We start from the raw sequence: 27,473 nt of genomic DNA, 5'->3' as shown, positions 1-27,473 counted from the left end.
ATCCCTGGATTTGCATCGGTGCTGGAGCCACAAATCCCGACAGAACACGGCCCAAAACCCCCCTCTTTATTTCCAGATTCCGTGAGGAATTTATTTCCAGATTCCATGAGGTTTTTATTTCCATATTCCATGAGGATTTCATTTCCAGATTCCATAAGGTTTTCATTTCCATATTCCATGAGGAATTTATTTCCAGATTCCCTGAGGATTTTATTTCCAGATTCCATGAGGATTTCATTTCCAGATCCATAAGGTTTTCATTTCCAGATTCCATAAGGATTTCATTTCCAGATTCCCTGAGGAATTTATTTCCAGATTCCATAAGGTTTTTATTTCCAGATTCCCTGAGGATTTTATTTCCAGATCCCATAAGGTTTTTATTTCCATATTCCATGAGGAATTTATTTCCAAATTCCATGAGGATTTCATTTCCAGATTCCCTGAGGATTTAATTTCCAAATTCCATGAGGATTTGTGAGCTGCCTTGATGAGTTTGAAATCCCAGATTTCCCCAGCTCAGCTTTGCTTTTTCCAAGGATGTTGAGGAATTTTCTGGTTCGGAGCCTGGGAAGCCACCAGCCCTAAAACCTCTCCCCTGACTCCCTGCACTGAAATAATTCCAAGGAACTCGATTAGGCTGACCTGACATTTTCCAGGGAAGTGCTGGGGCTCCATTCCCGGAATATTTTGGCCTTGCCAAAACCTGGGTGGCAAATCCATGGGGAACATTTGATTATTCCAAGTGGGATTTAAAAAAAAAAAAAAAAAAAAATCCAGTTCTCATATTTCTCTGAGATTTCTCTGATGGGAATTTGAGCTGGGTTTAAGCCATTAAGCTCGACCTTAGTCCTGCCTAGAATCCCTGTGGATTTCCAGACCTCTTATTGAATTCCCACAAATTGCAGCTCCGAGCTCCTGGAGGAATTGGCATTTTTTTTAGGGAGAAGCCTGGCTTGGATCCCTGTGGTTTTTCTTGGAGATTTTGGGATGGATCCTTTTAACCTGCCCAGGGAATTCCTAAAGGCCCCAGGGAATTTAGGGATGGGGCTCCACCCTCCCACCTGATCCAGCTGGAAAATCAGATATTCCCACTTTTCTCTGCCATTCCCAAGGTTTCCTTCTTCCAGGAGAATGATCCAGAACTCCAAGGCATTGGGGGACACTTTTTATTTTACAAAAATAAAACTCGGGAATTCGTGCCAGGAATTCTGCCCTTCCCACCCTCCTTTTCCTGAGCATCCAGAGGTTTCCCTCTCCTCATCCCATAATGTCCATAATTCCAGTTTTCTTTTTTTTTTTTTTTTTTTTTTTCCCAGCATCTTCATGTTTGGTTTTTTTTTTGTTTTTTTTTTGTTTTTTTCTTGTCCATCCCGGAGGTTTTGGATCCTCCCAATCCTCTTGGATTTTCATGAAAGCCCTTGGAGCTGCTCACCTCCCTCTTCCTGCTTTGGGGGAAAAAAAGGGAAAAAAATGGGAATTCCAGAGGTTTGGGCTCCCTCTTGGAATTCCCAAGCTCACAGTGGCACGGGATGTCCCTGACACCACGGGATTGTCCCATCCCACATCCAGAAAAAGCAAATCTCCCAATCAGCCAGGAAAAATGGGCACAGGGAGGAGTCAGGAATCTGCCTTGGATTGGGATGAATCCCATTCCCAGTTGTTTATTCCCACAAACTCTGCTGGGGCTGCTTGGTGAAGTTCCCAGTGACTCCTAAACCAAATTCCCTGGAAAAAAAAAAAATTGGGCAGGAGGAGCCTCTCTCACTTCCTGGTGCTGCCAGGCCTGGATTTCAAGCCCTTGGAATGATTCCCAAAATTATGGATCTGAGACTTTAATTCCTCTCTTTTTTTTTAAAGTTTCCCCTCAAACCCAGAGGGGACAAACCTCAGCAGAGATTTTTTTTTTTTAATGGATTGTGGAGAATCCATGGATTTTTTTTTTTTTTTTTTTAATCCAGAGGGATTTTTTCCAAGCAGAGGGAATTCTGAGAGAGGAATATTTTCCTGGGAAGGCTGGGATCAGTCACAGCTCCAAGCAGGGTTTGAATTCCTGCCATTTTCCCTGGGATAACCTGGGGACAAGGGAAAATCCACACAAACTGGAGATGCCAGAGTGTGCTTGGATGGAACATTCCAGGCTTTTGAGGGCACAGATCCCAGAATTCCTGCCAATCTCAGGCCTTGGAAAGCACAAAAGACTTAAAAAAAAAAATCAGGGCCTGGTGTCCAGGAGGATCCATGCCCATCCCACCCATGGGAGATGTCCAGGAGCTCCTGGGAATGGGATCTGGGAATGGGAATGGGAAGAAAACCCTGGAATTTCCTGGCACTTCCCAGTGGGGCACCTGAAAGAAACGGGAGTGGGCAAATCCTGGGTGGGATTTTGCTGTTCTGGAAAATCTTGGATGGGTTTTCCTGGCTCTGGAAAATCCTGGATGGATTTTTCTGCTCTGGAAAATCCTGGATGGGTTTTCCTGGCTCTGGAAAATCCTGGATGGGTTTTCCTGGCTCTGGAAAATTCTTGGATGGGTTTTCCTGCTCTAGAAAATCCTGGATGGACTTTCCTGGCTCTGGAAAGTCCTGGATGGATTTTTCTGCTCTGGAAAATCTTGGATGGGTTTTCGTGCTCTGGATGGGATTTCCTGACTCTGGAAAATCCTGGATGGGATTTCCTGCTCTGGATGGGTTTTCCTGGCTCTGGATGGGTTTTCCTGCTCTGGAAAATCTTGGATGGGATTTCCTGCTCTGGATGGGTTTTCCTGGCTCTGGAAAATCCTGGATGGATTTTTCTGCTCTGGAAAATCCTGGATGGGTTTCCCTGGCTCTGGAAAATCCTGGATGGGATTTCCTAGTCTGGATGGGATTTCCCACTCTGGAAAATCCTGGATGGATTTCCCTGGATGGATTTTTCTGCTCTGGAAAATCCTGGATGGGTTTCCCTGGCTCTGGAAAATCCTGGATGGGTTTCCCTGGCTCTGGAAAATCCTGGGTGGGATTTCCTGGCTCTGTGTTTCACTCCTGGCAGGGGGCAGAGGGGATCTGGAGGATTTTCCAGGCTCACCTGGGGGGCTCTGGCAGCGCCGCTCGCATTCCCGCCGGGATGGGAAGCGATTGCTGTTCCCTCGGCAGCCCCCGAACAGGAAGGGCCGGCAGGAATTTGTGGGGCTGTGGAAGTACCAGAGCAGGGAATGGTGCTGGCAGGAACCCTCGTCCATGGGCTGCAGGCACAGGGCTGCAGGGAAACAACATCCCAAAATTCCCCATGGGCTGGATCTGGGTGGGAAAATATCCCCAAATTCCTCATGGGTTGGATCTGGGTTGGGAAAACACCCCCAAATTCCTCATGGGCTGGATCCGGGTGGGAAAACACCCCCAAATTCCTCATGGGCTGGATCCGGGTGGGAAAACACCCCCAAATTCCCCATGGGCTGGATCCGGGTGGGAAAACACCCCCAAATTCCCCATGGGATGGATCCAGGTGGGAAAACACCCCCAAATTCCTCACGGGTTGGATCTGGGTGGGAAAACACCCCCAAATTCCTCATGGGCTGGATCTGGGTGGGAAAACACCCCCAAAATCATCCAGGGGTTGGATTTGTTCTGGAAAACACCCCACAATAATCCATGGGTTTGATTTGGTCTGGAAAATATCCCCAAAACCATCCAGGGATTGGATCCAGGTGGGAAAATACTCCCACACCTACTCAGGGGTTGGATCCTCTCTGGAAAACACCCCCACAATCATCCACGAGTTGGATCCAGGTGGGAAAACACCCCCACAATAATCCAAGGGTTGGATTTGCTCTGGAAAATATCCCCAAAACCATCCAGGGGTTGGATCCCATAGTGAACAAAGGAGGGAATCCAAGTGGATTCCCAAAAGGAAAAAAGGGGAAATCCAGGAGTGGATTCCCATATTGGAAAAATGGGGATATCCAGGAGTGGATTCCAATACTGGACAAAGGAGGGAATCTGAGTGGATTCCCAAAGGGGAACAAAGGGGAAATCCAGGAGTGTATTCCCATATTGGGAAAATTGGGAAATCCAGTACTGGATTCCCATATTGGAAAAATGGGGATATCCAGTACTGGATTCCCATATTGGAGAAATGGGGATGCCCAGGAGTGGATTCCAATACTGGACAAAGGAGGGAATCTGAGTGGATTCCCAAAAGGAACAAAGGGGACATCCAGGGGTGCATTCCCATATTGGGAAAATGGGGAAATCCAGCAGTGGATTCCCAGTGTGGGATGAGCTCCATGCTGCTCCATCATCCATCCCTGTGATTCCCACGATGGCAGCCCCTGACCCTTCCCAAGGGATGGTTAAACCCTGCATTCCCGGTGGGATATTTTCACAGGAACGTTTGCACGCGGGGAATTCCAGGAGTTTCCTCCCAGTGCGTTTTTCTGGATCAAAACCCAGTTCCTTCACCCCCAGCTCAAACCCAGCCGCTTTAAGCCGAGCCCAAACTGAGTTTTAACCTCGTGCAACTCCTTCAGTGCCACCTCCCTTGATCCCAAGGCCCAGCAGCCCTTTCCCAACTGGGAAGTGACTTCCCTAAATGCCGCTTCATTCCCTGCTTTTCACCTGGTAATTGGCTGTCGGCTTCTGGCTGAGTCGTTCCCGTTGTCTGCCGTGCCCGGGCTGGGGGGGGGAGGAAAATTAAAAAAAAAAAAACACCAAAAAAAACCCCCCAAAAACCCAAGGAAATCACACGGAAAGAGGGCGTGCAAACAAATTATCCCGCATTTAAATAAAGATCCTTGGAGCCTCCCGTGGCTAACGAGTTTCTCCTAATAAACGTCACGGAGCAACCGGCCGCGGCAATAAAACCCTTAATGGTGTTAAACAACTCGGTGGGAAAGGTTGGGCGCTCGTCAGAGAGGATGGAAGTGTTTGTGGTTGTTTGTTGGAGATAAATGTCAGCCCGGGAGCCTCGGGAAAGCCGGGAGCGATTGGAATCTGGCGGCGCTGAGGCCGGGGCCGCACAATCCTGTTAGCGTTTGGAGCCGCCCGGCGCCCGGCACTTAGCAAAGGGATTTATGAGCCCTCCCCGCCTCGGGCCCCGGATTTTAATGGGATTGTTGGCTGCTGCCGTGATTTGATAACACCTGGAATGTCCCATCCATCTGATCCCCGCTGCTGCCCGGCCATAAATCCAGTTTACATCCACACGGGATCCGGCACCGACGGCGGGAGGAGAGGAGAGCGAGGGTTGTTGGTTCTAGGCTTGGCTGGGGTTTTTTTTTTTTTGGGGGGGGGATGTGTTCATTCCTGACGTGGGGAATCATCAATGGGTTTGATTTGAAAACCTTTCCCAAAGCTCCTAAAGCCCTTCCCAAAGCTCTCCGTCCTGGGGAATCATGGAATCGACGTGAGCTTGGAATTGGGTGATCCTTAAGTCCTCCTCCATCCCAAATCATTCCACATCCCAAACTGGAAAGGGGGCTGTGAAAAACCCTGGAATCCAAATCTCTGTTGGAATCCCTGCCTTGGAATTGGAGGATTTTTAAGACCTTGTCCATCCAAATCCATTCCATGTCCCAAACTGGAAGAGTCTGTAAAAATCCTGGAATCCAAATCTCTGCTGGACTCTTTGGGCCTGGAATTGGAGGATTTTTAAGGCTCCTTCCATCCCAAATCATTCCACATCCCAAACTGGAAAGGGGGCTGTGAAAACCCTGGAATCCAAATCTCTGCTGGACTCCTTGGCCTGGATTTGGAGGATTTTTAAGGCCTCTTCCATCCCAAACCATTCCATGTCCCAAACTGGAAAGGGGGTTGTGAAAACCCTGGAATTCAAATCTCTGCTGGACTCCTTGGCCTGGATTTGGAGGATTTTTAAGGCTCCTTCCATCCCAAATCATTCCACATCCCAAATTGGAAAGAGGGCTGTGAAAACCCTGGAATCCAAATCTCTGTTGGACTCCTTGGCCTGGAATTGGAGGATTTTTAAGGTTCCTTCCATCCCAAACCATTCCATGTCCCAAACTGGAAAGGGGGCTGTGAAAACCCTGGAATTCAAATCTCTGCTGGACTACCTGCCTTGGATTTGGAGGATTTTTAAGACCTTTTCCATTCCAAAGCATTCCACATCCCAAACTGGAAAGGGGGCTGTGAAATCCCTGGAATCCAAATCTCTGCTGGACTCCTTGGCCTGGAATTGGAGGATTTTTAAGGCCCTTTTCATCCCAAACCATTCCATGTCCCAAACTGGAAGGTGTTGGAAGGATCACGGAGCCCAGCTCCCTCTTAGACTGGAATTTGGGGCATTGGGACCTCCCCTATTTTTGGGATATTTTTGGGGTGACAAAGAGGGTTTAAACCCCAAACCCCCAGGCTGGAAAAGCATTCCACTGCTCCATCCCCATCATTTGGAAGAAATTCCCAAACTTGCATCCCATAAACTGCAGGACAACACCACAGCTGATTTGGGGGTGGGAAGGTGACAACACTGGGGTGTCCTGCTCAGTGCAAGGGGATTTTTAATTTATTTTAAATTATTTTTCCATGTTCTTTATATGAATATATGAATGAATTATATATAATATTCCATTATTTTTCCTCCTCCTCCTCCTGATGACAAAAATCTGAACATCTTCATTCGCTGAGTTACAAGAAATTATCCCAAACTCTCCCTCCTTTTTAACCCTGAAATTTGGATTTTGAGGAATCCTGACACAAATGACTCCATAACCCTTCCATTTCCCCCCCTGTCCTGTTTTCCCTCTCTCCCACAAATCCAGGTGGAAATCCCTGAGGAGATCCATGGCTGGCTCCTGCCTTGCTGGTCTGGCTTTTCCAGGGTCCTTCCCTCATGGAAAACACAAACAGGAACAGATCCAGTTGGTTTTTTTTTTTTTCCCTGATTTTTAAGCTGTGGTTTTTTCCCTTTATTAAAATGTTCACGAGGCCCTGGACAGAAATATTCTGGGATGAGTGTTTGGTCTCAGGGATGCCATTTCTGCCTGCCTGGAAGTTTTACTGGAACTTGCCAAGGATGTGATGGGAAAAATGGGATAAAATCAGCCTGGAAATGTCTGCCTCCTCCCAGAATTTTAAAAAGAACCTTTTGGAAAATTGGGATTACCACTGATCCCATGAATATTTAGGTTTTCAGTTCAGTGTCATCTCCAGGTGTGGGAGCCCTCAGGGAATCCCATCCCTGCCTCATTCCTGCCAAAGATGTGGTGGAAAAAATGGGATAAAATCAGCCTGGAAATTGCTATTTCTTCCCAAACTTTTAAAAGGAACTTTTTGGAATATTGGGATCACCACTGATCCCACGAATATTTAGGTTTTCAGCTCAGTGTCATCTCCAAATGTGGGAGCCCTCCCTGGGAACCCCATCCCTGCCTCATTCCTGCCCAATTCCAGGGAAGAGGATTTACCACGAGGCTCACGGGGTGCTCCAGAGGATTCCAGAGGATTCCAGAGGATTCCATGGAATGCTCTGGGAAAGGAGAGATGGGAAGGAGGCAGCTGCACTCACCTGCAGTGGTTGGAGGTGGCTCCATGGGGGGTTTCACTGGAGACCCCGGCGTGGTCTTGCCGTGAGTTGTGCCAAGATTTTCTTCCCCGTTTCCACCGTTCCCGGAGTATTCCCGAGGCTGGGAATACCCTTGGACTTCCACACCTGAGGATTGAGGGTCACTGAGGAGGAATTTGGGGTCTCCAGGCTCCCTGGACCATTGGATTTGAGGGTTCCAAGAGTCCTGGAGCTCATCCTGGCCATGGTTTGGGATGGTGGAGCGATCCCGGGATTTTGTGGGCATTTATGGGATTGGGATTTCTGTGGGTTCAGCTTTAAAAAGTGGGGTCAGGAAGGGATTTGATCGTGTCCTGGAGGAGGGGGTGACAACAGGAGACCTCCAGGTGTCCCTCTGATCCCTCAGATTCCTCTCAGGAAGACCCAATCCCCCTCCCCAAACCAGGATCCAAAAGTTGTTGGTGATCCAACATTTTCTGCGTTGAATCCCAGGAAAAAAAAACCCAACAAACCCAAAAAACCATTTATTCCTAAAAACAACCTTTCACTTGAAGTTTCAGGCTGGTTTGGGGCAAGGACAAAATCTTTTTCCTGCATGAATTCCCAAACCTTACCCTTTTCCATGGATTTCCTTCCCAGCTCACCTCCACAACCTGCAGGCAGAAGAGACAGGGAAGAGTTTGCTTGCTACTTTTATTTTTCCAACAGAAATAAGATTTTTCAAGGAAATAATTATTTTTATGGATTATTTTCCATCCCTTTCACACCCCCCCCCTTCCTTTTCAAGGATTCAAATGCTTCCTAACAACTCCAGTGGGGGTGAAACTAAAAATCTTCCATATCCACAGGGAAAGTGCAGGGAATGGGGCAGGAAAGTTCTGCTGGATCTTAAATAATTGGATTTCTGCAAGGCAAGGAAAGCAAAACCCCCAAAAACTTTCTGTGTTGGGATTCTGGGGTAAAATATCCCCAAATTTTAAATTTTGGGGGATTTTTTGTGCTGGTGGGAGTTATTCCCTGTGAGAAAGGAGAATTCTGTGTGCCAAGGAACGCCACAAAAAAATGGGAATTAAAACACTCAGCGAGCTCCAAGCTTCCCACCGTGACCCAGCACCTTCCCAATCCCTGAGGAAATTCAGGAAACATTTCCTGACAAACCCAAAGGGGAAGAGAGAGGAGGGGAGGGGGGGGTGGTTTAAGGGATAAAAATGAAGAATTCCAGGAAGTCAGGAATGTGCAGGGCCTGGAATTCCACGCTCCTGGAGAGGGGCCCCAGCCCCCCCTGCTGCTCTCGGGTGACATTTGGGGACGTGCTGGCACGGACACGGCTCCAATTTAGCTGCTGGCAGGGTCACCACGGGGCCAACTCACCACAAATCCCTCTCATTTCGCTCCTGAGCAATTCCTTCACCTCTTCCTCCTGCTCCACAGTGGGGAAAAGGAATTTAGGGATGAATTCCGGCCCCGGTGCCAACTCCCTGCTTGTCCCACTGAGTTTGGGGTGCATTGGGATCAGAGATTTTGGTGTCATGGGGTTCAAGATTTGTGGCTCATTCCCTCTGGAAATTCCTGGTTTTCCTGCAGCCAGCTCCTCTGGCCATGAGAAATTGGGATCCCAACCCAAGTCACACCTCAAACCTGGGCTGGCTCTCCAAGGGGTGTCCCCACCCTCCTGGAATTGTCCCACTGAGGTGGAGCCACGTCATTTTGGGTGCAATGGGATCAGAGATTTGGTGTCATGGTGAGCTCAAGATTTGTGGCTCATTCCCTCTGGAATGAGAATTCCAAGAGTCCTGGAGCTCATCCTGGCCATGGTTTGGGATGGTGGAGCGATCCCGGGATTTTGTGGGCATTTATGGGATTGGGATTTCTGTGGGTTCAGCTTTAAATAGTGGGGTCAGGAAGGGATTTGATCGTGTCCTGGAGGAGGGGGTGACAACAGGAGACCTCCAGGTGTCCCTCTGATCCCTCAGATCCCAATTCCAGAGGAATTCCAGAGGAATTGGGATCCCAATCCATGTCACACCTCAAACCTGGGCTGGCTCTCCAAGGGGTGTCCCCACCCTCCTGGAATTGTCCCCAGGATTTCCCAAATTTCCCCGAGCTCTGCAAAGCCATGGAGCCACCTGCACCCAAATGATCCTCCAGGATTTCCCCTTGGGAAGGAGCTGTGGGATCACATTTGATGATTTGGGGCTGCACCCCCTCCTCCAGTGCCATTCCCCATGGAATGACATCTCCAATCTCACGGATTTGGATCCCACCCTTCATCCCTGGCACAGCCAATGGCCCCTGATCCCATTGGGAATTTTCCCTGTCCATGTCCTATTGGATTTTCCACCACCTCTGATTCTGAATTTTGGGGCGTTTTCCATGTAGGGAGTTGGAATTTGCAGCAGCCCAAATTTAGGAGATCCTTTCCCACAAAGCCCCTGCTAAAATTAATCCACACCCCGGAAAAATGGAAATATTGCCTTGTGGCAGCCAAAGGGGCACAAAATCCGGGATGTGGAGGGAGCTGCAGGAGGAATTTTATCCTGATCCATGTGGGAATTTTGTCCTGATCCATGTGGGGAATTTTGTCCTGATCCATGTGGATCAACCCCTCCTCCTTCCTCAGGATTCAGAATCCCAGGGCAGCAGCTTTTCCCTAAAAGCTGTGAAAATGAGGAACATTTCCCTCTCCAGCTTTTCCTTTGGATTGGATTAGCCCTGGAGCACCGATCCTGTGGGCCAAGCAGGAATTGGGAACCGGGGGGGAAAAATAAGAGAGGAAAAAAATCTGCCCTAAAGGGATTTTAGTCTCGGCTTTGCAGAGCCCAGCTCTGCCTTCCCTGGGTGACACCAACAGCCTCATTTCCCAGATTTTCCCGAAACAAATCCATTTCCCAGCATTCCCCTCCTCCCAAGGGCCTTTTAGGGCCGATTTTCTCCATTTCCCCCCCCCCCCCCCCTCAAATAATGGGAAATAATTTTGGGGGAAAGCACTCACGGAAAGGCCGGGATCTCCCTTGGCTCCTTTCTGCCCGGCGGGACCATTTTCACCCTGTTAAAAAACACTCTGGTCATTACCAAATCTCCGGAAATTATCCCATGAAAAGCTCCGGGAATTAGGGAATTAGGAATTAGCTCGGGGAGGGAGATGGGTAAAAAGCCTCGTGCGTTTTTCCTATAAATTTTAGGGATATCTACGAGTAGCTCAGTGGGCTGACGGGAATCTCATCCAGATTTTTTTTAGGGGTTCTACCCCATCCCAACGATATGAATTTTAACACCTTAAAATCAGGTTTTAAGAGGTTGGATACACAGAGAGGATCCGGCCTGAAGAGAATTTTTAGGGAATCAACCCAAGCAGAAGATTGGAAGCTGGAACTGCAATTCCAACGCTTGGAAAAACGGGAAAACCGGGAGATGCTGAGCGTTGTCAACAAGGGATTAAAAACACCCTGACAGATTTATAAAAACACCCTGACAGATTTACAAAAACACCCTGACAGATTTATAAAAACAAACACCCTGACAGATTTACAAAAACACCCTGACAGATTTATAAAAACACACCCTGACAGATTTATAAAAACACACCCTGACAGATTTATAAAAACACCCTGACAGATTTATAAAAACAAACACCCTGACAGATTTTCCACTCAGAACTGCTGCAAAACCGGATTTGTGGATTAAGGCTCCTCCAAAACATTAAAGGACAAAGGAGCACAAGAAGGATGATCCCAATTAAAGCTGGGCAGGGTCATTTTTCTCAATCCACGCTCACATCCAGTGCCAGGAAAAAAATCACATTTTCCACCAGCAGCACATGGCCACTCCCGACCCTAAAATCCCTTTGGGGCATTTTTGGGACGTTTTTGGGATATTGGGATTTGCAGGGACTGACCCCAAACAGGTTGGGATTGGGATCCGGAGCTCTTGCTGGAATTCTTTGCTGAGCATTAATTAATTAGTGATTATTGGTTCATTCCTGCTGCATTAATTACTGATTTTTTGTTAATTCCTGCTGCATTAATCACTGATTGTTGCTTCATTCCTGCTGCATTAATTACTGATCGATTATTGGTTCATTCCTGCTGCATTAATCACTGATTGTTGGTTCCTTCCTGCTCCATTAATTACTGATTGGTGGTTAATTCTTGCTGCATTAATTACTGATTATGGCTTCATTCCTGCTGCATTAATTACTGATCGATTATTGGTTCATTCCTGCTGCATTAATCACTGATTGTTGGTTCCTTCCTGCTGCATTAATTACTGATTTTTTGTTAATTCCTGCTGCATTAATTACCAATTGTTGCTTCATTCCTGCTGTGTTAATTACTGATTTTTGGTTAATTCCTGCTGCATTAATTACTGATCGATTATTGGTTCATTCCTGCTGCATTAATCACTGATTTTTGCATTAATTTTTGATTGATTGTTGCTTCACTCCTGCTGCATGAATTACCGATTTTTGCATTAATTACTGATTTATTATTGGTTCCTTCCTGCTGCATTAATCACTGATTGTTGGTTCCTTCCTGCTCCATTAATTACTGATTTATTATTGGTTCATTCCTGCTGCATTAATTACCAATTGTTGCTTCATTCCTGCTGTGTTAATTACTGATTTTTGGTTAATTCTTGCTGCATTAATTACTGATTATGGCTTCATTCCTGCTGCATTAATTACTGATCGATTATTGCTTCATTCCTGCTGCATTAATCACTGATTTTTGCATTAATTACTGATTGATTGTTGCTTCATTCCTGCTGCATTAATCACTGATTGTTGGTTCATTCCTGCTGCATTAATTACTGATTTTTGCATTAATTACTGATTGATTATTGCTTCATTCCTGCTGCATGAATTACCGATTTTTGCATTAATTACTGATTGATTATTGCTTCATTCCTGCTGCATTAATTACTGATTATTGCCTCATTCCTGCTGCATTAATTACTGATTTTTGCATTAATTACTGATTGATTTTTGGTTCATTCCTGCTGCATTAATTACTGATTTTTGCATTAATTACTGATTGATTATTGCTTCATTCCTGCTGCATGAATTACCGATTTTTGCATTAATTACTGATTGATTATTGCTTCATTCCTGCTGCATTAATCACTGATTTTTGCATTAATTACTGATTATTGCCTCATTCCTGCTCTGCCCCGAGGCCGTGCTGATCCAAAATCCGATGTTTTCCAACAGGAATCTTCCCCCAGGCACAAATTTGGGCAGCAGCGCCCGGAATTCGGGATTCCGGCTCCTCTGCTGCGCCGGGAAATGGATCCCGAGAGGCGCAGGGCTCGATCCCACCCCGGTGTGGAATTTTGGGAAGCTCTGAGGGATCCCTTTGGATCATTCCCACACTGACCACGTCTCCTTTGGGCCCATCCGTGCCCGGGGGACCCTGGGGGCAGAGCTGGGATCTCCCTCTTCTCCCTGGTGGGCCCTGGAAGAGGAAAAGGAGAGTTCAGCCAACACTTCCCACATTTTATTCGGGATTTTTTCCCACCTAAAAACCCCACCTGGGTATCAGCAGAGGGAACTCAGATGGGATGGGATCAACCCTCTGGAATTCTGGAATTTTTTCCCTCTATCCCAAACCCCACAGAGCACTCCCAGAGTTTCTCCTTTAATTCCAGGAGAAAGCCAAGGAACGGCGTGGGTGGGAAAAGTCTTTAATCAGTGTCCCAAAAAAACAAAAAAAAAAAAAAGAAAAAAAGCCATTTATTATCCCAGACAGGCTTTTCTGGGCTCGCTAATAACATCAAAAATTCCAGCCTTTTAAAATATCCATGAGGGAATCTTGTACCTTTCGGCTCCCTCCTCCCTCCTGCCATTCCTTTGATTTATTTTTCATGGCAAGGCACAGCCTGGGGAGCAAGAGGAGGAAGAATAATTTTGTTTCCACGGGCTGGAGAGGGATTTAATCCATATTTTATTGTTCTGGAAGGACCTTTTCCCACCTTCTTCCTATAAACACCTTTCAAAATTCCTTTTAAAGATCCCTGCCACGCTCCCAGCATCTTTATTCAGTGACTTCAAGCTCTTATTTTTTCAGGAAGATGCCAATTTCCAGAGGTATTTTCCAGGTAAAAATTCAGCTTCCATAAGGCAAATTAGCAGGGAAAAAAATCCAAGTCTTTTTAGGGGAAAAAAAAAATAAATATTTGGGGGAAAAAAAAAAAAAGAAAAATTAAAGTTGATTTTGTGATAAAGGAGTTGATTAAGGAGATCCACAAAAAAAAAAAAAAAAAATATTGGGAATTGCTGGATGTGGGTTGAGTTTCTTGTTCTTGTTTTTTGCTCTGCATCCCTCTGTCCTGGCCTTAAATCCCCTTTTTTTTGTTTTTTTTTTTTGGTGAATTCCATGGGATCAAACATTTTTTGTCTTTCTGAAGAGCAGCCTCGTGTTCTGATCCACATCTCCCGTTCCAGACATTGATTGTTGCAGGTTTTAATTACTTAATTAATTAAAACATCGTTTTTTTTCACGTGGAATTTGCCCAAATCCTCTCAATATTCCATCCTGATGTGGTGTAAGAGTTGTCAAGGGATATCAGCTTGGGAAAAAAGCAGGAAAATTCTGCTGGAACGAGGTGGAATAGAGATTTTTTTTTTTTTTTTTTTTAGTGACCCATCCATGTCAGAATTCCTGCAAAAATCTGCAGGAAAAAGAAATTTTGGAGATCCAGACCCATTCAGATTTTCCCAGAAAATTGGGAATTGTCCCGACTTCCATCCTCCAAAATCCAAATTATTGCCGTCACTGTCAGGATAAAATTCGGTTTTTCAGGTTATTTTAGTCCAACTTTTATTCTTGGATCTTCCAGGTAATTTTTGCATTCCTTAATCCAAGCCTGAAACTCTCCCAGCAAAACCACGGAGGGAATTTTCATTTCCAGCCTTTTTAAAAAATTTTATTTCCCCTTTGGAAAGTTCTTTATTTCTCGAAGCTGCCTCAAGAAAACTTCCCAGGGCAGGGTGATCCTGCTCATCGATGGAATTAACATCTCATTTCCCAGGATTTTTTTTTTTTTTTTAATTTTTATTTTTTTTCCCCCACCCTTTTACGTTTCTAAAGGTGCCCGGCGTGGCTGGAATGCAAAAATATTCATTAAAAACGGGAGCTGAGAGCATTCCCAAGCCTTGGCATCCTGATCCCGGGATAATTAACGACCTGATGTCCTGATCACTTGGAATTATCTCTCCCTGCAGAGGTCAAATCTTCTTCTCCATGGAGAGGGGACGGGGAAGGAGGAGATGGAAAAATCTCCAGAGATGGAATAGGGGGATAAAGGTGCCAGGGAATGAGGGAATGAGGGAATGTGGGACATGGGGACATTTCAGGGGATTTGGGGCACGCCAGGGTGGCCAGGTGTGCATCCCTGTGGGATTTGGGATCTGTGGGATTTGAGGGATTCCTGTGGGAATCGGGATCTGTGGGATTCAAGATCTGCTGGGATTTGGGATCTGAGGGATTCCTGTGGGATTTTGGGCCTGCTGGGATTTGGGATCTGTGGGATTCCTGTGGGATTTTGGGCCTGCTGGGATTTGGGATCTGAGGGATTCCTGTGGGAATCGGGATCTGTGGGATTCGGGATCTGCTGGGATTTGGGAGCTGTGGGATTCCTGTGGGAATCAGGATCTGTGGGATTCCTGTGGGATTTTGGGCCTGCTGGGATTTGGGATTTGAGGGATTCCTGTGGGATTCAGGACCTCTGGGATTCAAGATCTGCTGGGATACCTGTGGAATTCAGGACCTGTGGGATTCCTATGGGATTCTGGATCTGTGGGATTCAGGACCTGAGGGATTCCTGTGGGATTTTGGGCCTGTTGGGATTTGGGATCTGAGGGATTCCTGTGGGATTCAGGACCTGTGGGATTCGGGATCTGCTGGGATTTGGGATCTGCTGGGATTCAGGACCTGTGGGATTCAAGAGCTGCTGGGATTCCTGTGGAATTCAGGACCTGTGGGATTCCTGTGGGATTCTGGATCTGTCGGATTCAAGACCTGCTGGGATTTGGGATCTGTGGGATTCCAGATCTGAGGAATTCCTGTGGGATTCCTGTGGGATTTTGGGTTTGCTGGGATTTGGGATCTGAGGGATTCCTGTGGGAATCAGGATCTGTGGGATTTGGGATCTCTGGGATTCAGGATCTGCTGGGATTCCTGTGGGATTCTGGATCTGTGGGATTCAGGACCTGTGGGATTCCTGTGGGATTCTGGATCTGCTGGGATTTGGGATCTGAGGGATTCCTGTGGGATTCAGGACCTGTGGGATTCCTATGGGATTCAGAACCTGTGGGATTCAGGACCTGCTGGGATTCCAGACCTGTGGGGTTCATTTGGGATTCAGGATCTGTGGATTCAGGACCTGTGGGATTCCTGTACAATTCAGGATCCGTGGGATTCAGGATCTGCAGGGATTCCTGTGGGATTCCCATAGGATTCAGGATCTGTGGGAGTCAGACCTGTTTGGATTCCTGTGGGATTCGGGACCTGCTGCTCACCTGTGGGATTCGGGACTCTCTGCTCACCTGTGGGATTCGGGACCCGCAGCTCACCTGTGGGATTTAGGACTCTCTGCTCACCTGTGGTCCTGGCTCTCCCCGTGGCCCTCGGGGTCCCGCTGCTCCAGCCCCTCCAGGCTTCCCAGGCCATCCCGTTTGTCCTTTGAATCCTCCCAGTCCAGGAACTCCCTTGGCTCCCTGGGAATCACAGGGGGTTGTAGGGAATTTCACCCCAACATTCCCACGGCATTGGGAATCTGGGAACACCTTCCCCATTCCTTTGGTGTGGGAGCTCTGCTCCCCAACTTTTCCTTGTCCAGAAGGTGCTTGCTGACATGGATTTTCCATCCAACTATTCCCAAGAATTCCTAAATTCCCAGCTCAGAACCCTTTCATTTGTAACCCTGAGAAAAGCCGGGAAAGAGGAAAATAATCCCAAACTTATAAATTTCCCACTCATCTTCACCACTGAGCTTTCTCCCAGAGCTGCTGGAACAGAAAATATTCCCATGAAATCCAGCAGAAGGGAAAAAAAATCCAACACCCAGCAGTGGTGGAAAACAAATCAGTGGGAGAGGAGAAGACCAGGAGAGGAAGGGAATGAGAATTCCCTGGGAATGATCTCCAAGGATCAATGATCTTCAGGAGGTGTTTGACCATCAGGGGGATGAGGAGCAGGTTTCTTATCAATAAAATCCTTTAAAATCCCAAATCTGCTGGAGACTGGAATGCAGGAAGGGCCTGAGGGGCTGGAAAATGCCAAGAGATTTGATGGAGGCTGCTGAGATTTTATTGTGGTTTTTTTTCTTTTTTCCCTTAAAAATTGACTGTTCTAACAGAAATCCCGAATTTTTTCCCTCTGTGGAAAAGTACAAATTTAGGGTTTTTTTGTGGTTGGTTTTTTTTTTTTGTTGTTGTTTGTTTTTTTTGTTGTTGTTGTTTGTTTTTGGGGTTTTTTTTGTTTTGTTTTGGTTTTTTTAAGGAATAAAGCAGGAAATGAAGGAATGCTGAGAAGGAAGATTGGTGGGGAGTGATCCAGGTGGGAATTCCTCAGGGAGGATGAGAACAGAACTCGGGATCAGCCTGGAGACCTTCCCCATTTCCTGTGCCAAGCCTGATTTTTTTTTTTCCCCACCCCAGAGATTCCCAGGGATTTGCCATGGTGGTGGGATAATTCTGACAACCAATCCCAGCCCCTCTGGATGGCTTTTCCTCACTCTGAACTGGGATTTTTATCCATGGACAGAGGTGAATTTAAGGAAATCTCTCTCTCTCCTGCCCTTTTCCAGCTGCATTCCCAACCCTAACGTTCCCAGCCAGTTGACATTTCCCCTCTGGAAAGGGCACCAGCGATGTGGAAAATGTGAAATTTTGTTAACTCCACCTGATGGATGTGGGATTTATTCCCTGGAAATGGCAGCGTGGTCGGCACCAACCTTTTGTCCTTTCTCCCCTGGAATTCCCGAGGCGCCGTCGTTCCCTGAGGATCCTGGTTGGCCCTGGAAGGAGCCAAGGGGAAAATCCTGGTTAATCTGGGTTTGGAAAGGCTGGGATTTTGGGAATAAACTGGGTTTTTTTTGTTTGTTTGCTGAGTGTCACCTCAGTCTGGGCACTGGTGGTATTCCAGGAGAGGGAAAATTCCCATTAAAATGGAAAAAAAAAAAAAAAACCTGTGGAGCATCAGGATTGGGATGGATGAACTCAATAAAGATCCCAATCCCCAATATCCAAGAATTTTCACCCAATCCATGCTGATTTATGGGAACAGATCCAGGAAAAACCAATTTATGCCCTTTAGGAAAAAAAAGGAGCATTTTGCCAAGGTGGATTTGGGAAAATTGGGAAAACTCTTTAATGTCCCTTCCCAAAGCATTCCAGGGTTGTGTGATGATTCAGATCCTCACCTTTGCTCCATCTTGTCCGTTCAATCCTGGAATTCCCGGTTTTCCAGGACTGCCAATTTCTCCCTGTGGATGGAAAAAGGGGCTGTGAGGACAAAGAACCCCAAAAACATTGGGGAAAACTCTGGAAAAGCAAGGAAAGGGAAAATGCAGGGATGACACTCGGAGATAAAGTCTCACCTCGGCCTAGAAATTCCAGATCACTAAAATTTAACTCACAGCAACAAATGAGGCAAATTAAGTAATTAACACTAATCTCAACCCCATAACCAAGATAATTGGAAATCCCTAAAAATTGGAGATTATCCCAACCCCAAGCTCACCTAAAGTAGGTGGGAAAATTCCCCGGATAAAAATTCACCTGCGAAACGGAGCCGGGGCTGATGAAATCAAATATTAACAGCAATAATGACCGAAATAATATTAATTAAAACTTATTACAACCGCAATAATAACAACAACAACAACATCGTCTCCGTCACCAACAGCTCCCATTGCCCTTATCGAGATTTCCAAACGCTCCATAAAAATCCCATTAAGGCTCATTAGCGTTGTTTGCTGATAAGGGACTAATGGCGCTGATAAGAGCCCGGCACCAATTTAGAACTGAGCCCAGCCCGTTGCTAAGCCACGGCTCGGGAGGGATTTGGGCTGGGTTTGGTTGAGTTTTTAACCCCAGGTTATCCCAAAGTTCCCTTCAAGACTAAAAATTTCCCAATCTGTGATTTCCTACTCTTCCAAAAGGGATTTTCCCAGAGAAATGGGGTGAATTCCTCGGGATTCTGTGCCATGGGTCAGGAGGGATTTGGGCTGGGTTTGGTTGAGTTTTTTATTCCAAAAATTCCCTACAAATCTAAAAATTTCCTAATCTGTGATTCCCTGCTCTTCCAAGAGGGATTTTCCCACAGAAATGGGGTGAATTCCATGCCATGGGTCAGGAGGGATTTGAACAGGGTTTAGTTGGGTTTTTTATCCCAACATTCCCTACAAACCCCAAAACTTCCCAATCTGTGATTCCCTACTCTTCCAAGAGGGATTTTCCCAGAGAAATGGGGCGAATTCCTCAGGATTCCGTGCCACGGGTCAGGAAGGATTTGGAGAGGGTTTAGTTGGGTTTTTTATCCCAAAATTCCCTACAAACCTAAAAATTTCCCAATCTGTGATTCCCTGCTCTTCCAAGAGGGATTTTCCCAGAGAAATGGGGTGAATTCCTCAGGATTCCATGCCATGGGTCAGGAAGGATTTGGAGAGGATTTAGTTGGGTTTTTTATCCCAAAATTCCCTTCAAGACTAAAAACTTCCCAATCTGTGATTCCCTGCTCTTCCAAGAGGGATTTTCCCAGACAAATGGGGTGGATTGCTCAGGATTCCATGCCTGCAGCTTTCCTGGCAGTGGGAGGGTGGGAATGGAGCTGGAGCAGGGTGGGAATCTGGGCTTGGCTCACCTTGGCCCCTTTGGCTCCGGGAGCTCCGATCCGACCCGGAAACCCTGGCAAACCCTGGGAATAAAAGCAGGAATGAGGGAATTCCACAGGGAATGAGGGGCAGAGGAGGAATTCTGATGGTGCTGGAAGCTCCTTCTCCATCTCTGCTCGTCCCAATTTCGTTCTTTGGAACTTTTCTCCAACTCCCAATCCAAGCAATGCCATCCAAGGATTTTTCACCACATTCCCAAGGATTTGGGGCATCCCCAAGGATGGAGATTTCCCAGGATTTCATCCATGTCCTACCTTTGTCCCTTTCTGCCCCGTGTCACCAGTGGCTCCAGGGTCACCTTTCCCTCCCTACATGGGAAAAAAAAAAAAAAAAAAAGGGAGAAAGGAGATGAATTTTCAGGAATTTTGGGTCAAAATCCCATCCGTGCGCAGGAAGGTTTTTGGGAAGGAGCTGATCCCAGGGAAGGGAGATCCAGGAGGGATTTAGTGAAGGATTCCTGGGTTTCCTGCTCTCCATCAGGCAGAGAGAAACTTGGGATGTGAAGGAAATTGAAATTCGGGCTTTGGGAAAAGAGAGAGAGGAAAACTCAGGCTGGGAAATACGGGATAAGTAAGGAATTTTGGGATACGGACATGCTGGGAACTGGGGGAGGACAACTCCTAAAAAACCAGGCCAGGAGATTTTTCCAGGATTTGGGAAAGGCCCTGAGGAAGCCCTGGAGGACTTTAGGGGGTGGGAAGGGAAAGAAATGTGGGATCTGGGAAGGCACAGACAGGAATTTGGGATCTGGGAATGCACAGACAGGAATTTGGGATCTGGGAATGCACAGACAGGAATTTGGGATCCGGGAATGCACAGACAGGAATTTGGGATCTGGGAAGGCACAGACAGGAATTTGGGATCCGGGAATGCACAGACAGGAATTTGGGATCTGGGAATGCACAGACAGGAATTTGGGATCCAGGAAGGAGCACAGACAGGAATTTGGGATCCAGGAATGCACAGACAGGAATTTGGGATCCAGGAAGGAGAACAGCAGGAATTTGGGATCCAGGAAGGAGCAGAGACAGGAATTTGGGATCTGGGAATGCAGAGACAGGAATTTGGGATCCGGGAATGCACAGACAGGAATTTGGGATCCGGGAAGGAGCAGAGACAGGAATTTGGGATCGGGGAAGGAGCAGAGACAGGAATTTGGGATCCAGGAAGGAGAACAGACAGGAATTTGGGATCCAGGAAGGAGCAGAGACAGGAATTTGGGATCCGGGAAGGAGCAGAGACAGGAATTTGGGATCGGGGAAGGAGCAGAGACAGGAATTTGGGATCCGGGAAGGAGCAGAGCTTTTCCAAACACTCGCTGTCCCTTCCTGCCACTCACCTGCTTCCCCTTCTGTCCCTGAGGGCCTCTGTCACCTTTGGCTCCCTTGATCCCATTTTTCCCATCCACTCCTGCTGCACCCTGCCAGAAAATCGGGAAAAATTCACTCCAAAACTTTTTTTTTTTTTTTTTTTTTTTTTTTTCCCCAGGGAAGAGGGATGAGGACAATCCAGGATGGAAACCCAACCTTGGGATCCCCTCAATCCGAGGTCAGAAATTCCCCCAAGTACAACCCCAAGACCCGAGGCTGGGATTTATCTCCCAATTCCATGGGATTGGAAATTCCTGGGAAATGAAACCTGGCAGGGGAATAATTTGTAATTCCAGCTGGGGAAATTGTGGCAGCCAAAGGATCATTGCAGGCCAGGGAGATTGGGATGGGTTTGGGAATGGGAACAGGGATTTAGGGAATGTGTGACCCAGGGGGCTGCAGGGTTTTTTTTTTTAAATCCCATTTTGGAATTTTTTTTTTTGGCTTCTGGAGCCACTGGGACACTTTTCCATGGAGTCTCCCATTGTTGTGGCAGCAAATAAAGCAGCTAAAAAGCCTCACTTAATTTTTATTTTCAAAATTTAATTTTTTTTTCCGAGGTTGCCACAGTCTCCTGATCCATCCTGGACAATTTTGATGGCATTTTCCAGCACCTGGATGCGAAGGAAAAATCGGATTTATCCCCACTTGGGCCTCTTGGGGAGAATGAATTGGCTGCTTGAGCAAATCAGGAGCTGAACGAGTGGAATTCTCTGCTTGGAATCCGTTGGCTGTGGTTGTTGGAGGGAAACAAATGCATTAAAAATAAAATACAGATTAAAAAAAAAAATAAAATTTGTGTGCCAAAGCTTCCCTGGATCGGGGAAAATCCATGTTCCTCCTTATTCCAGGCACTATCAGGCAGGGATATCTCTTTATTGGGAACTATTTGTTGGCACAATCAATAGAAAATTCTATTTTGGGATTGTAAATAAACCATAAAACCCCGGGAATGACAGACTGGAGGGTAATAAACCATTTGTGTGGTGCTGAAATCCCACAAATCCGGGATACCTCCAAGTGCCTGGAGTTCTGGGATCACACCAGGGATGGGTCAAAAAAAGATTTTTTTTTTTTTAAATTTTTTTTTTTTTTTTTTTGTGCGCTAGAAAACCTGACCCTTAATTGGAGTTCTCTTAATTAGCTCGAATATTTCTCTTAATTATCCCAAATATCTCCAGGTTTTCCATGAGAGAATCCCAAACGGTTTCAGGAAAAGTTAAACTCACTTTAGGATGTGCTGAAGCAAAGCTGGGTCTAAGCTTGGCCTAATTAGTCCAAGCAACATAAATGAGATTTAGACCTGGATTTTATCACTCCATAAATGATTTCCTGGGCTGGAGAGAGTTTGGGATGTGGATTGGAAGGGTTAAAATCGGGATTGGTCTGGAGGGGAAGAAGGTGATGGAGGTGATGTTTTCCCAGGACAGGGAAAAGATGGGATAGGAGGAATTTAAAAAAAAAAAAAAAAAAAGGAAAAAAAAAAAAAAAAGGAAAAAAAATAAAAAAAAAAGAAAAAAGAAAAAAGAAAACAGAAAAAAGAAAATAGAAAAAAGAAAATAGAAAAAAGAAAAAAAAGAAAATAGAAAGAAGCCGAATGGAAATTTGTTCCCTCGGATTTCCATCCCGGTGTTGTGCCAGGGAAGTCAAGGCTGGACGATAACCGGAAGTCAATTAAAATTTAAATGGCAATTTAAAGGCAATTACTGCGGGAATACTGGAAACGGCTCCGGCTCTTTGGATTTGGGATGAAAAATTTGCTGGAATTTAAGGGCGAACGCAGAGAGGCTGAGTCACCAATCCTGTGACGCAGAGAAACCGCGGGTTTTTGCTTCCAGGCAAAAAATAAAATAAAAAATAATAAAAAAATAAAAAATTCCAGCGGAGCTCCAGGGGAATGAGCAGGGAAAGGCTGGAATCCATCGGGATGCTCCCCCGAAAGGATGGAGCCCTTTGAAGCCACACACATCAAAAAATAAATTAAAATAAATTAAATATATATATTAAAAAAAAAAAGAGGATGAATTCCCAAACTTCTCCTAATAGATTTTTTCCTCCTCCTGCTGCTCCTGCTCCTCAATATTTGATGGGATGATGCAAATGGAATCTCCACCTCGCAGCTCCAGCCGTGGTTTTTTGTTTTTTGTTTTTTTTTTTAATCCGGTTTTTATTCCCTTGCCTGCTGGGTTTTGGTGGAATGGGTCTGGGCAGGATTGTTTGCTGCTTTTTCAGCTCCTTTCCCGAAAAAAAAAAAAAAAAAATTAAAATTTGGTGTTTGAGGTGGGAATTGCCTGATTCGGTGGAAAATTCCCCTTGGAAGGGGGTTTGGAATGAGAGGATCTGGGAGGGGAATGATCCAACCCGCAGAATTTTAGGATTTTCTGTGATCCCAGTTTTCCTGGGAAACTTAATATCCACAATAAACTCAAATTCCTGCTTATAAACCATCCCCAATCCTGCTGAACCCCGAGTCTGGAGCGCCCCAGACTCCATGGATTCAGAATCCCTGGAAAACCAAAACAGGGGAGCAAGAAAAGAGAGGAAAAGAACATTAAAAAATAAAAAAAAAAATCGGAGTTTTGAGGGGAATAACGGGTTAATCCGTTGTTATTTGAACGCGCAATCACAGGGAATAAAGAAGAGGAGCAGGAATCCACGATCCAAATGATGATTTAATGGGAATAACGAGCGGCAATTTGAGCATAAAAGAAGGAGGCGAGGCAGGAGCAGGAAAACAAAAAGGGAGAGAGGAGCTTTTGGAAAAGAGGAGGAGGCGCCTGGAAATATCAAAACCCAGCCCGTTCGTGGAGTCAAACGCATCCATAGAAAATTTCCGAGGAATAATTGCAGGGGAGAAAACGCAAAATGCTGCTCAGCTCGGTTGGGAACTTCCACGGAATCCGAAAATCGGGAGAGCCAAGGGAGGAGGGAGCTGAAATCTCTGCCAGGGAATTCAGAGGGAGCGGCAATCGCCGGCAATTTGTGGGAATAAAAGATGGGATTGGAGGGAAATGAAGGAAAATGAGGAGCACCCGGCCTTTGCCTGGAAGATTTGGGTCCAGGCAGGATGGGAGTTCGGGAAAAAAAAAGGGATTTGGGAATGATGGAGAGCTCGGGAATAACTCAGGGAAGGAATAATGAAAGTGGGAGCTTAATTCCCATCGGGAATTGCCTGAATGATGGGTGAGAATTCCTTAAATTTTCCAATAAAACCAGACCTGGCAGAGGTGGGATGAATTCCAGGATTTATCCTGGATTTCCAGCAGCGTCCCAGCTCGGATTTGGTTTTTTTTGTAATTTTGGGAATGCGGTGAAAGATCAAATCCCATCTTTGGCCCGTGCCAGCAGAATTTGGGATATTTCCCAAAGGAAGATTCCTTTGCTTGGCTCAGATGGTGGCTGGCACTTTGTGGGAGTTATTATCCCTAAAATCCAGGGAAAAACGGGATGTTGGGATCCCTTGGCACTCGGCAAACTTTGCTCTGTTCCTGGATGGATTCACCCCATGGATTCTGGCATTCCCAACAAAACAATTCCATAAAAATCCCCAATCCCACGACTCCCGGTGCTGATCCCAGCTCCTGCAGCACATTCCACTTGGGCAAAGTGCTCAGAAGGTTGTTTATAATTATTATTAATTATAATAATAATTAATAAAATCATTAATTGGATGCTTTTCCTCATGGAGCAATTCCCACTCTGGATTCCAGGCCCGTCAATAATTCCACAGCTGTGACCAGGAATGAACGGGGACAACCTCGGAAATTTGGAATTTGGAACTTCTTAATTGAATGGAATTTTTAATTGAAGAGCTGGGCTCGGTGATCCTGGGGGGGGGTCATTTCCAGCTCCAAACATTCCATGATTCCGTGATTTTGAGAGGATTTGGAGCTTGGAGAATTTTCCACTTGGGGGATGGAGGAGGGCTAATAAACCAAAGTCATTAAAAACAGGGAATAAATGTGGTTTTTTTTTTTTTCCTTGTGTTCCTGAATGCAAAATCATGGAATCAGGGAATGGTTTGGGTGGGAAGGGACCTTAAATCCCATCCAGTCCCAATTCCAAGGGCAGGGATAATTTCCCCTGTCCCAAATTTCTCCAAACCCCATCCAAGCTGCCCTTGGACACTTGTGGCGATGGGGCATCCCAAATTTTTCTGGGAATTCTGTGCCAGGGCCACCCCATCCTCACAGAGAGGAATTTCTCCCAAACCTCTGGCTGTGATCCCCGATATCCACGCTGGTTTTCCAACAAAAAAAAACCCTCTTGGAACATGGATTTGGGAGGGGTTGGGAGCAGCTCCGAGTTCCCACGGGTTCTTCCCACCCCATCCCAAATTCCTGTGGGAGAACCAGGGCGTTTCTCCACATTTTTGGAATGACAGGGAAATATTTTCCAACTCACAGAAGATCCCGGTGAGCTCGGTTCTCCTGGCTCCCCCTGCAAGGAAAAAAAAAAAAAAAAAAAAAAAAAAAAAAGGGATGGGTCACGTCGGGGAAGAGCTGGGATCCCTTTGGGAACGGGGAATGCCGCAGGAATTGTGGAAAACGGGATAAGGAGAGCAGCTGGAAGGGCGCTGGGATATCCCAAATATCCCAAGTGGATTCCTGCCACCTCTAAACGGAGCTTGGAGAGAATCTCTCACCTCCCTCCTGGAATATTGACATTCCAGCAATTCCTCAAGGAACATTCCAGCCTGGAAAAGCTCCCAGAGCGCTCTGCTCCTTTAAAATATTTAGGATTTTCTTGGAAAAATCCCAGAGCGCTCTGCTCCTTTAAAATCTTTAGGATTTTCTTGGAAAATCTCTCAGGGCGCTCAGCTCCTTTAAAATATTTAGGATTTTCTTGGAAAAATCCCAGAGCGCTCTGCTCCTTTAAAAATCTTTGGGATTTTTTCTTGGAAAAGCTCCCAGGGCGCTCTGCTCCTTTAAAATATTTAGGATTTTCTTGGAAAAGTCCCAGAGCGCTCAGCTCCTTTACAAATCTTTGGGATTTTCTTGGCAAAATCCCAGAGTGCTCTGCTCCTTTAAAATATTTAGGATTTTTTTCTTGGAAAAGCTCCCAGGGCGCTCTGCTCCTTTAAAATATTTAGGATTTTCTTGGAAAATCTCCTAGGGCGCTCAGCTCCTTTAAAAATCTTTAGGATTTTCTTGGAAAAATCCCAGAGAGCTCAGCTCCTTTAAAATATTTAGGATTTTCTTGGAAAAATCCTAGAGCGCTCTGCTCCTTTAAAATATTCAGGATTTTCCAGGAAAATCTCTCAGGGCGCTCAGCTCCTTTACAAATATTTAGGATTTTCCTGGAAAAGTGCAGCTGCTGCTGCTTTTCCAGAGCTTCAATCAATTCAATGCAATTTTTTTTTTTTTTGGGGGGGGGAAGGAATTATGGATTATATTCCATGGGAAAAGCAGGATGGGATTTTCCAGCTCAGTCGTGGCAGGAAAATTCCTCGATTTTGGGTCTCACCTTCTGTCCCACGGGTCCTCTGCTCCCGAAAATTCCCATCGTTCCCTTGGATCCAGGTTCTCCTTTGATTCCCTAAAAATTTTTTATTAATTGTATTAAATGTATTTTCAGCACCTGATCTCTGGAATTTATCCACGGGAAAAAGTCGTGGAGGTAATAAAGATGACAAAAAGAATTTGCATATTAAAATTCAATTTATGTTTTTTTTTTTTTTTCTGGATTTTTTAATGGATTTTTTTTTTTAAAGGAAGATTTTTAATGGAATATTTTTCTGGATTCTTTTTTTCTGGATTTTTTTATTGATTATTTTTAATGAATTATTTTTTTTAGGGAATATTTTTAATGGATTGTGTTTACGGATTATTTTTTCTGGATTCCTTTTTTTTTTTTTTTTCTGGATTTTTTCTGGATTATTTTTAAAGGAACATTATAATGGAATATTTTTATGGATTATTTTTAATGCATTTTTTAATTGATTCTTTTTTTTTTATGCATTATTTTTTAGAGAATTTTTAATGGATTATTTTTTATGGATTTTTAATGGATTTTTTTTTAAGGAAGATTTTTAATGGAATATTTTTTATGGATTATTTTTAATGGATTTTTAATTGATTTTTTATGAATTATTTTTTAGGGAATATTTTTCATGGAATATTTTAAAGGATTTTTTAAATGGATTATTTTTAAGGATTTTTTTAAATGAATTATTTTTTTAAGGAAGAATTTTAATGGAATATTTTTATGGATTCTTTTTAATGTATTTTAAATTTATTTTTATGAATTATTTTTAGGGAATATTTTTCATGGAATATTTTCATGGATTATTTTAAATGGATTTTTTAATTGATTCTTTTTAAATGAATTATTTCATCGATTCTTTTTTTATGAATTATTTTTTAGGGAATCTTTTTTATGGAATATTTTTAATGGATTTTTTAATCGATTCTTTTTCTATGAATTATTTTTTAGGGAATCTTTTTTATGGAATATTTTTAATGGATTTTTAATTGATTTTTTAAATGAATTATTTTTTAGGAAATATTTTTAATGGAATATTTTAATGGATTTCTTTTAAATGGATAATTTTTAATGGAAATTTTTTAGGGAAAATTGGGATGAGCGAGACACGGAGATGGGAGCTGTGACTCAGCTGGGAGTGGCAGAATTCCATAATTCCTCTCGGGAAAACGGGACTGGGACCGGAAAAATCCCAGGAAATTTGGGATGGAGGTGGCTTTGAAGATCACCCA

At 45.0% G+C, this 27,473-nt stretch overlaps 1 protein-coding gene across 1 annotated transcript in view; it reads right to left on the bottom strand.

Moving 5' to 3' along the window:
- Window positions 1-1,152: 1,152 nt before the first annotated feature.
- LOC148223793 (uncharacterized) overlaps window positions 1,153-27,473 on the bottom strand; it is an 85,966-nt gene continuing 59,645 nt past the window's right edge. Inside the window, exons 60-75 of the mRNA XM_088166122.1 lie at window positions 26,224-26,295; window positions 25,162-25,197; window positions 20,727-20,807; window positions 19,642-19,695; window positions 19,357-19,410; window positions 17,915-17,977; window positions 17,447-17,509; window positions 16,092-16,208; window positions 12,868-12,945; window positions 10,485-10,538; window positions 8,864-8,912; window positions 8,107-8,145; window positions 7,496-7,639; window positions 4,591-4,647; window positions 3,062-3,232; window positions 1,153-1,442 (exon numbers count right to left, since the gene is read on the bottom strand). Coding sequence (XP_088022248.1) covers window positions 1,429-1,442; window positions 3,062-3,232; window positions 4,591-4,647; window positions 7,496-7,639; window positions 8,107-8,145; window positions 8,864-8,912; window positions 10,485-10,538; window positions 12,868-12,945; window positions 16,092-16,208; window positions 17,447-17,509; window positions 17,915-17,977; window positions 19,357-19,410; window positions 19,642-19,695; window positions 20,727-20,807; window positions 25,162-25,197; window positions 26,224-26,295 — 1,146 coding nt within the window. The 3' untranslated portion in view covers window positions 1,153-1,428. The remainder of the gene's footprint in view (window positions 1,443-3,061; window positions 3,233-4,590; window positions 4,648-7,495; window positions 7,640-8,106; window positions 8,146-8,863; window positions 8,913-10,484; window positions 10,539-12,867; window positions 12,946-16,091; window positions 16,209-17,446; window positions 17,510-17,914; window positions 17,978-19,356; window positions 19,411-19,641; window positions 19,696-20,726; window positions 20,808-25,161; window positions 25,198-26,223; window positions 26,296-27,473) is intronic.

The sequence above is a fragment of the Sturnus vulgaris genome, chromosome 5 (assembly GCF_052056855.1).
Source record: "Sturnus vulgaris isolate bStuVul1 chromosome 5, bStuVul1.hap1, whole genome shotgun sequence".
NCBI classification, from domain to species: Eukaryota; Metazoa; Chordata; class Aves; order Passeriformes; family Sturnidae; genus Sturnus; species Sturnus vulgaris.
This window is presented reverse-complemented; position numbering and strand designations above follow the sequence as displayed.